General features: G+C 40.8%; 1 protein-coding gene across 1 annotated transcript in view; it reads right to left on the bottom strand.

Moving 5' to 3' along the window:
• The window catches only part of LARP1B (La ribonucleoprotein domain family, member 1B), a gene marked incomplete at its 5' end in the record, with an annotated part of 19,093 nt that extends 10,085 nt beyond the window's left edge, over positions 1-9,008 (bottom strand). Inside the window, 7 exon segments of the mRNA XM_009079065.1 lie at positions 475-643; positions 743-886; positions 3,029-3,172; positions 3,869-4,037; positions 6,185-6,244; positions 7,042-7,106; positions 8,975-9,008. Coding sequence (XP_009077313.1) covers positions 475-643; positions 743-886; positions 3,029-3,172; positions 3,869-4,037; positions 6,185-6,244; positions 7,042-7,106; positions 8,975-9,008 — 785 coding nt within the window.
• Positions 9,009-10,822: the final 1,814 nt, after the last annotated feature.

Below are 10,822 nucleotides of genomic sequence, written 5' to 3'. Positions count from 1 at the left end.
CTTTCCCTTAAATGTTTCAGGTGAAACACACTGAAAACAATACAACCAACAAGACTTCTCAAAGTGAAATTGAGAGCAAATAAGGGAAACGTCACCCAAGAAGAGCTTGATAGGCAAACAGACCAACAGTACTCAAAAGCACAAGCTCAGAGACATTCATATCTCAATTACATGACAACATAAAGAGGGCTGTGTACCATAAATAAAGCAGGTATACGAGTTAGAGCCAGACTACAGCACAAGATGCAGAACAGCTTCCTTAAAATTCCTCCCCATTGCTCAAGTTTTTCCACCCCAACAGCAAATAAATTCAAGCTGACACTGGTAATGGTCAAAGCTAACTCTAAAAAGTTCAATTGAAACGCCCTAATCTCCATCTTTATATGGACAATAAGGACTCAACACTGCTTGAAATGAGTTATTTCAGCTGAACTAGAGCTCTAAAAATATTTATACATTAAACAATCTACTCACATTTGGTGTTTTATATATTCTTTGAGAAGTGCTTCATCCACGGAATACATCTGCACTCCTGTTCCATCACCATAGTAATACATCACACCAGTGTTCAGCTCAGGCTGAAAGACTTGGTCAATTGCTTCACCATACAGCTCCTGATAGCCGACTGAATAGTCAAAGTTCACTTCAAAACAAAGGAGAACAACAAAGAATTACATTAGAAAAAGAAAACAAGGACACGATTAACCTAGTTGTAACATTTTTGCTAAGCATCTGTGCATACTTCTCGGGTTTCCTCTGCCTCGTCCTCTCCCTCTGCCTCTCCCTCTTCCCCTGCCCCTGGAGAAGCCTCTGACGCCGCTGCCCTCGCTCCTCACGCTGCACACTTCATCCTGCTCATCTCTCTTCTCTCTCTCACGCCGCCAGTCTTGAAGAGAAAAAAAAAGCACAACACTTGCAATGACAACGGAACATCACAGTGCCAACAAGTCCCTTGTAACCTCCAAGCTCTCAGCTCGTGCCCGGGCAAGGCACGGTCTCAGCTGTGCGGGCTGAGGCAGGTGAGCAGAGCTGGAGGGGTGAAACAGGAAGGTTTTCCAGCCAGGCCTCAGGGTGAGCCAGGCAGGAGCTGTCTCCAGTAACAAAGAGTGAAAGGGCTTGACTGGCAATCAGCCTCGAATGCTTCTGAAGCAACTGGGTACACTGGTGCCAGCTCAGGGGTCACAATACCTATGGATCAGCTTGGGGCAAGGAAGGAATAATCAGGCAATTCTCCTTCCAGTCTCCTCCTGCAGACAACTCCCAGCAACTAAAAAGGACTGGGAGCTACTTCTTCATGATTCTGCTGGAGATGGGATTCCCACAGCAGTGACCCTTGGGAGTTTTTGTTCCTAGAAGCAGCTGCCCCTGACCTGTCTATTCTCTGCTGGCCATGCCCCAAACTGAGCCTTTGAGCTAAGGAGCCCTTTTTGGTAACACATGCAAAGCTAAGACAAATCTGTAAGATTCTATGCCAGGTTTTCATATAAACATATGATCTGCACATAGCAAAAGAGAGCAAGAGAGAAGCAGAAGAAAGGAAAACAAGCAGGTGCAAACCAGACCTCAGGGACCTCGAGGTCAGGTGAACTAAGGGACAGGTGTAACTCTGTCTTCACTCATGAGAGAAAATGAAACCCTCTCTCACACCATTTCTCTTTTCCTAACACACTCAGAGACTTCATGGAAGTCACCTTTGCTTAAGTTTCTTAAAGCTATTAATTGGATAGTCTTCCAGATACCAAGGGACAACTTTGTCAGAGTAGTGCTTGGGGATACAGCCCCTACTTGATCAAATTGAGCTGCTAGATTGAACAAAAGACTGACTAAAGACAGAGCTCTTTGTTCATATTAAAAACTTTTTTTACTAGTGACTATATTTAATGAACCCTACAACACCACGTACGCTCATATATTCAAGTCCCCTATTTTCTGTCAAATAAAACTCTGAATTGACAAATCTCTATGAGATCTCTATGATCATATCTGTCTGTGTCTGTCTCACTGGGACTCTGGACCTTAGCACTTATCTACTCCTCAGATATCCCAAATGCATAGGTATTCCTTGAACTATTTTCCCAAGTCAGTTTAATTTTGGCACCCTGAGAATACCTGGGACTCAGAGACATGCAAAAGTCCTACATATAATATATAACACCCTCATGAGCAAGTGTTGTGTCTAGCCTGAAATGAGATTTTTATTTAAACTCAATGTTCCTGAAAAGAGCAAGAGAAGTTTTATATTCTCTCACACCGAAACTGGTCTTAAATCACTAGAGCCTTGAGGCAGAGTTCATGCTACAAGTGTTTGATCATTGACCATCCTGAGAAAAAACTGGTAAGCAAAGCGGTAACTGGTAAAAGTCCTCCCACTGTCCATCCCTCGGACATCCAAACCAAACCCTGGGAACATTTTAGGAACATGGATGTTCCTAAACACTTCATAAGCAAATACCATCTCAAAAGCATCTAGTACATCCAGTACCTATTACAAGGTGCAAAGATTTAAACACTTAATGTGCATTGCAATTTTAAAGCTTAAACACAAATACAAGAGCCAAAGGGTTACACTCTGCCTCGGATTTTTGCCACCTGCCAATCTGTACTCACAACACCTGAGGACCAGAAGCAGCACCAGCTGTGATGCCAGTACAATTTTTTGCATGGCCATGCTGAGAAATAGGTCAGGGAACTGAGGGAATGGATCCAACTTAAAGGAAAAAACAACATCAGTAGAATTGCCAAAGCAGAGTTCAAAGTGTAGCTCCACAAGCAATTGCTCTGGTAGTGACAAGCTGTGGCAACAGCAGCAGAGCAGGACAGAGCAGACACCTTCTGAGGCTATTCTCCAACTTTCTGCATCATAAAACTGTGGGACAAGTCTCCGTAGGGAGCCATGAAGAAGAAAATATATGCTGCTGGTTATTGGCAAATATAAAGTCAGTTTTATTTAGTATAGGCAAAGTTTCAACTCCCAGCTCACGTACTTTATTTGCCACCAGGAAAGACTCAGAGATTGAGAACTACTTACTTCTTGCCTCATTCCTTCTGTTGTTATGAGGTATTAACTTGTTTGTTTCCAGCAGAAATCTGGAGCTAGCTCGAGAGCCTGGTCTTTCTTGACTGTCTGACCTGACATCGTCCAAGTGGAGTGGCACCCATTTCTGCTTGTTACCTTGAAAAGTTAATATATTACTGTTAATCATACTAATACTTGAGGTTTCAGCTCCTGAAAAGACTCTATAGAATTATTCTTGTGAAACTAGTAACATTTAATTTCAGAGTTTAAAAACCAAAAGCTTAACATTGAAATCTGAAGATATTATGGATGACTACATAATAAATTAACTAAACAGGAATTTCTCAAACTGAAAGGCAACTTAACCTAAGCTTTAAACACACGAAATCAAAATGAGCTTTCTTATTTAATGAATTTTCAGATGTAAGCTCCATTACCAAGAATTTAGAGCTAACAGTTAAATAAAGGAAATTAATAACCTGGTTTTCAAGTGATCACTTCAATGTGTAAGTTAATAGAACATGAAAACCAAAGTGTTAGTCTATACAGTAACACACACACAGATAAATATTAGCTTAAATTAACAGCCATGCTAAAATCTCCCAGAAACTGATAGAGCTCCACAGAACATCAGTAGGAGAGGAGCTGCTTCTCCCCCAGAATTCCTATTTGACTAAAGAGAACACTCTAGGACCTGAGAGAGGAAGGTCTCAGCTTCCTAGCAAAAAGCAATATACCCTGTTATCACCCAGAAAATGCAAAACATGAAAAGTTTCATCAAGTCATTCAACTGGAATGAATGCAACTATATCAACAGTGACTTATTGCATTATACACAGTTCCCAGACTGACCTTTTTTCCTTTGGTTGTTAGTTTGAGCTTCATCTTCGCTAGTGTTATCTGCCAGACCATCTGGCTTGGCCTCCGGATTGTCCTTGATTCCATTATTGCTTTTCTGATCAGATTTCTCCTCCTTTTCTCTTCTATTTGTTGGCTTCTTACTGTGACTTGCATTCTTACACTGCAAGAGACACAGGCAATTACTTCTGACAGTACAGCTGCTGATAGCCAAAGGTATACACATTTCCTTCAGCTATTCAAATTCCTTCATTACGACCTGTTCCCAGCCTCTTCAGCAGGGAGAGTTCTAAGAACTGTGTTGTCCTGTAAAGTCTCATTTTAAACAGTTTTATTTCCTGCTAACCTGGCAAGACTATTTTAAAAAGAGTTTTTAGACTTCAGAAAGTTTTTGGGTTTTAACAGAAGATGTAAAATTACAGAGAGCACAACAATCAAGTTTCAGTCCCTCAGACATGAAAATTCATTTTATAGGAAAGAACTAAATATTCTCAGCAGTACCTACTGTTCAGCCTGATTATCTTTAGAAAGCTGTGCTCACAGAATAATGAAAGGCAAATCAGAAATGCCCATAATGCTGTACAATCCCAACAGCATGCCAAATGTTCATGCAAACTATAAGGAGTCATTAGGTCTTAACTCTGACAATTTTGTTCCACTAAAACAGAACAGGAACCAAAGATCAGAGGATGTGGAGGTGTATGATTACAGATTTATTTTTTCCCCACATTAGAATGTGGCATTTACTGGGAACTGTGTGGCTTTGAGTAGTGCCAACATCCTGCAGATCATCACTTCCTGGAGATCCCACAGAATAGCAGGTTCCAAGGAATGCAAAATGAACAGCATTTTAGCAAAGAGTGGAAAGTTTAGTTATCATGACGAGGTTGGTAAAACAGTGGCACAGGTTGCTCAGAGGGGTGGTGGATGCCCCATCCTGCGAAACATTCAAGGCCAGGTTGGATGGGGCCCTGAGCCACTCGGGCTAGTGGAAAGTGTCCCTGTCCCTGTCCATGGCAGGAGGGTTGGACTAAAAGACCTTAAAGGTCCTTTCCAACTCACCATTCTATGACTGGATAGAATATCCACCTGCAAAACGAAGCTCTGCAGATATTTCTGCCAAAGAGAAAGAATTCTCCTGTGCTGTGGAAACAGCTTTGAACCTGCTGCAGCACATACAGCAGCTGCTGCAGTACTGTGCTGTAATTAACTGGAACACAAAGCCTTCCCCTAGACAAATCCACTGAGTTTAAATACAAACTAAACGTCATGTCGTTTTACAGACACTACATGAACTTGGACACTTTCAGTTATAAAATGCACACTGTAGAACCCAAACCTCCTGGTTTCTCTCACCAAGGAAACGGAAAAAGCATCCCAGGGTTGCTGCTGCAGAGCTACACACAGTGAAATGGCATCTCATCACTCGCAATAATCTGTGCTCTCTTCTTGTTTTAAAGAGGTCTAAAATACATTATGCGCTTAGCACTTGAGATAAAGTGAAAGGAAGATAATTTGACAGAACAGATGTTAACTGAAAATCCAGTAATGAGAAAATGTATCAGAGGAGTCGGCCAAGGATAACTAAGTTGTCCTAAGAAAACCTGCCCAAACCATTCTGAGCCACAAGGGAGAGCAGCAAGGACACAAACCCAAAGGCTGCCTCATCTGTCATAAACTTCCCAACCAGTAGAAAAGGGAAACACAAGTTTTTAAACAATGGAGTAAGCATGGCACATTTTACCTACGTGTCCCTAACAATAAATGGAGTGTGTGTGAGCTTAGAATCACAGAATCATAGGATGGACCGGGTTGGAAACAGCCTCCAAGATCAAGTCCAACCCTACCGTGGTTACTAGACCATGGCACTAAGTGCCACATCCAGTCTCAGCTTGAAAACCTCCAGGGATGGTGAATCCACCACCTCCCTGGGCAGCACATTCCAATGCCTGATCACTCTCTCTGTAAAAAATCTCTTCCTAATATCCAACCTAACCATCCCCTGGGAGAGCTTGAGTCTGTGCCCTCTTGTCCTCCTGCTGGTTGCCTGGGACAAGAGACCTGACTCCAACCTCCTGTCAGGGAGTTGTAGAGGGTGATAAGGTCTCCCCTGAGCTTGTGAGGGTTCAGAGTTCACTAGTTCCTGTACCAGTGCAGATACAGCATAGCACATGCCAGTACCCTGAATTATTGACAACATCTCTGCTGAAATCCTACAACACCCAAAGCAAACTCTGGGGAAATAGCATTAAGCAGGGAAATCAATATGGTTTAAAAAAAATAACAGTGAAGGTAACAAATGACACTTACTTCATTGTTTGCTATTTCGCTTGGTGTTGGCCAGTTTGCAATATCACCAAAATCCTCAGCCTGCAAAGATGACAAACAGTTTTTACTTCCTTGATTTCGTCCTTTTCAACACATGGAAGATGTCAGTCATGACTCATTACCCCTTGGAGCAGAATTCTTAGAAGTAGCAATTTTTAAAAGCCGAGAAATGCAAGAGAAAACAAACACACAAGTTTCGCACGAGACCTCGTGACTTCTGAGCACACAGAAAACAACTGTCAGATTCAATGTCTCACACAGAACTTCCTATGTGATTTAAAGTATCTACTGCTTAAGGCTTTCAGGTTTTGAAGGACAAGCTATTAACCAACCTGAAAAAGGGGTGGCCGTACCAAACTTTAGACACTTGATTTATCAATAAAAAGATTCAGTGTCTCCTGCTGGTGTAATGATAATTTTATGCACATAAAAGACACTCATCATGCACTATGAAAAAGGATTTCCAAAACCAATCTAGCATCACTTGTGCTCAAGTGATGTTGTTTCTTTGCAGGCCCTTCACATTTTTATATAACCCCACTGCTTTGTTAAACAAAAGTGCTTTTCCTTACCCCTCGTATATACATCACTTTAGCATCCCTCTTAACTTTCCACTTCCCTTCCTTATTTGTCTCTATCTTCAAAATTGACTATTACCAAGGCAGAATGTAACATCAACTTTCCACTTCCCTTCCTTATTTGTCCCTATCTTCAAAATTGACTACTACCAAGGCAGAATGTAACATTTATGGTTGTAACTTCAAAATACCTTGCTATCTTTTTATTATGACAGTATCAGCTATTTGACATAATTAATATTTAGAGCCAGAAATACAAACCTTGCTGCATTTCCTTGTCCTGGGTTTTGCTGCTTTAATAACTTTAGTGGAATTTTGTAGCTCTGAAAAGGAAGAAAAATATTCTCAGGTGAAGAATTAGACTTTACTTGCAATGAGTAAGGAAGGTGGACTTCAACAACTCTGTTTAACTACCTATCATACTACACCAAAGGTTTTTGGAGGCTTTGGTGTCAATGTCAATGAGCATTTCCACAAAGTCACTAACAGTACATGACATTGAAAAACTCACACTTATAATAAGCACAAATACTCTTGAAAATCAAGTGTACAGGACACTGTCTAACACCGTATTTAAACACTTGTTCAGCTCTAAGGTTAAGACTACCTCTAAATGGTGGTATTTCAGCCTAAGAACTAGCAAAGAAAACAAGCCCCTGAAACACATTTAAGATCTCCTATTAGAAGTATATTTATAAGGCAGAAGTTAATTTACAAAATCTATAATTATGTAAGCATAAAAAAGAAGCAATTACACAATTCCAAAGTCCTAGTAATTTCCTTTTATAAGTAATTACTCAAATGCCAAATAAAGTTTAGCCATATTGCTCAAAATCAGGCCAAAGCAATTAAAATAAAAATAAGGAAAGGTGAAAAGAGAAAATTACTATGAAGCTACACTAAGACCGATAAATTTTAATGCCCAAATTCCACAACAGACATGTTTATGATAACTAGGAGCATTTGCAATGCAGCTGACACTGAAACATCTTCAGAATCATCCTAAGCCAAGGCCTAAGCTCTGTAACAATGATCCCACCTGATGTCCTGAGCAAGAATCCCTTATACTTCTACCAGGAATTATTACAATGCTTGGAAATAACTCTCTCATAAGCAACATTATTGCACCTAACCATCTAGGATCAATAACCTACACTGAAAAAAAAGTCTATTTAAACTTTCAATGTCTTAACACATGTGCAATTGCCCTTTTGTATACGAATATGATTTTTCAGTCCGTGCAATTTTTTCCCTACCTTTCTCAATTGTGTTCTACTTTTTATGTTGGGAATTCAGGGGAAGAAAACCCACGAATATGAAGCAAATTTTTCTTGGAAATGAGAACTGACAGTTAAGAGAAACTTCTTAACACTCTTAACTTCTGTTAAGCCCTGCTTCTCCCAATGCACGTTTTCCCACACAGAAGCGATCAGTCATTCCTGGAAACTTCTTATTCAGGAGTTTATTTACAAGACAAGCTCGAAACACTGAACATGACTGAAATCACTAGTGGATTATTTTATACAGGGATAACATCACCTCCTCAACCCTTATCTCTTTCACATCCAGTGACTAATCTTCCTTATCGCAGCTTCACACTGGGAACTCCACCCTCGTGCCCCAGTGACTGCAAAGGCTCTCTGTCTGCTTCCTGGAATATACTGTGAACGTTAGAAGCAGAAAATAATGTAAACTCCATATTCCACTGTAAATTTTAATACAATTCACAGTTGCATAATTTCTATCTCATGTCTATTCTATATACAACTTGCAGGTCACACAAGATAGGTGAATTTCAGTGACTCCTGACTGACTTTGGCCACAGCATTTACTAGCAGGTTTTTGCCTCTCCTACAGATCTACTTTTCCAAACGAAGCCAAAACACATCCCCCCAAACTGCCTCTCGTGTCACTCAGCCTCAATTAACTTTAGACCCAGAGCTTTCAGAAACACACAGCGGCTGTGTAATCCTAATTTTCACTTGTCATTCAGTAGTAAACGAATTGCCCTTTACAAAACAAGACAAACGGCTGCAGAGGTGGAGCAGCGAACAAATTTGTAATTTTCTCCGAGAGAACTGCCAATTACCTGTACAGGCAAACTGACTGGCCATAGCGTGGCTGTAAACACACACCTCTGCCCAATTACCTTGCTGAAGCCCTTTTTCCATCTCGCAGCACTTTTACTTAAATTGCTGCTGAAGGACTGCTCTGCCAGAACTTCTGCTCTGTGTGTCACCAGGGCGTAGCAAGGGATTCAAAAAGAAAAGACTCAGTGTGGCTGTGCTATCTTAGTCATGGGATATTATCCCAGGCTGCAGAAGAGGCTACCTGAGTGGATTAGAATGAGACCCAACTCGTTTTCAGGAATCTCTCTTATCTGAATGGAGTAATCCAAGACTTGGAAGATGCATTTGCAAACTAAACAAAAAGAAAATTAATATTAGGCAACACACCGCCTAGTTGATGATGCCCTTTCTGAACTCAAAGGCTTGAGATCTCATCACATTCTGTACTTCCCCTCCTGACAACAACTCCACGGAGTTCCTCATCCTCCCAAAAGAGCTATGCTCAACCCCAAATTTAACTGATCTTTCCTGGATGGCTTTTTGAGTCTTATTACATGGGAGTTGGATTTTAGTGTGAAGCATGAAAGGGAAGAGAGAGGGGAAGGGAAAACAAAAAGGAGGGTGGGAGAACAAAAGAAGATAACTTCAGATCACTTAAAAGTTTTACCCAGGTCACATCTCTTCTCTTGCCATGCACAGGCCTAGAGATACTGTTCAGGCAAAGCTTCAGCTAGAAGTTCCATGCTTAACATCACTCCAGAGTTTGGTTTACATCATGGAACAGCGCTGGGTACCCAGAAACGGCATCTTTAGCACACTGCTCCAGCAGCACTCAACAAGCCCATCCAAATAAACTATTTCACTCCTTAATTCCAACCTAACTGTCTTTAAATGGTTTATTCTGTCCTATGCTCCAAGGAACCTGTTTAGTAACAGCATGTTGTATTGATAAGAGAGTTCAGTTATCTTCAGTTACTGTACTCGCTGCGTTTCAGCTGAGCTTTGCGGGTGTGGGAGAAAATAAATTAAGGCAAGGAGTTTAATTGCCAATGATCACTTTGAATCCCTGAACTCCATCCACATGAAAACAGAAATGAGCCTTCAAAGTCTTTTCTTATGATGGTTCTTCCCAGTCTCTCAGACCACATCCTACCAATGGCTGTGCAAACATGCTGAGTGTGCAGTGGCACAATACATGGAATGATAGGTGTGAAAAATGAAAGGTGAATTTTGGCCCACCAAAAATGCAGCAGTCCCCTGGGACAATGGCAACAGAGAAGGAAAAGCAGACTGGATGGCTGTGCAGAGAGATAAGAGCAGCGCGGTTTGTACTTAAGATGCATCAGCAAAGTACCACTGATGACAAGCCAAACTACATTTACAGCAGTAGAACTTCAGAATGGAAGGTTTGAAGAAGCTCTGCAAACAACTAGTGAGCAAGGATTTTTTTCTGATAAAAAGGTAGGGATGATAGTGCCAGTTTGTTCTGAAAGCAAAGTCTATTAATAGTAGGTGGAGCACAGCCTAATTTTGATACAAACAAAGCGTATGCTGTAAGGATTCCTACACAACATTCAAGTTGTATTTTCACTTGGACTGCACGTGGGTTTCCTTCCGTGAAAGAACAACATCACATAAATACCAGAAGTGCTTCAGCTGCAATCACCCAGCAAAACACAGCTCTCCAAAACTTAAGTGGAACGTGTTTGTTGAACTTGCACAACACTGCCCTTTCATTGCTCAGTTTGAAACTTCAGAGCATATTCCATTTTTAAACAAGGCAGGCTATGCTTAAATACACATTTTTAACAGATAAATGTGAAAGTCTTGCAAATGTGACAAAATAATCCCTTGGAGAATATCATCATTTACATCTAGAGCATAGATTTAAAGCCAAGATTCTGGGGAATAAAAAAAACCCAGGAATTATGCTAACATCCTTTCCTACAGTAGTTCTAATATTTTATAGCAAA

Source organism: Acanthisitta chloris, unplaced genomic scaffold (assembly GCF_000695815.1).
Source record: "Acanthisitta chloris isolate BGI_N310 unplaced genomic scaffold, ASM69581v1 scaffold33057, whole genome shotgun sequence".
Lineage (NCBI taxonomy): Eukaryota > Metazoa > Chordata > Aves > Passeriformes > Acanthisittidae > Acanthisitta > Acanthisitta chloris.
Note: the sequence above shows the minus strand (reverse complement) of the source record. Positions and strands in the feature narration are given on the sequence as shown.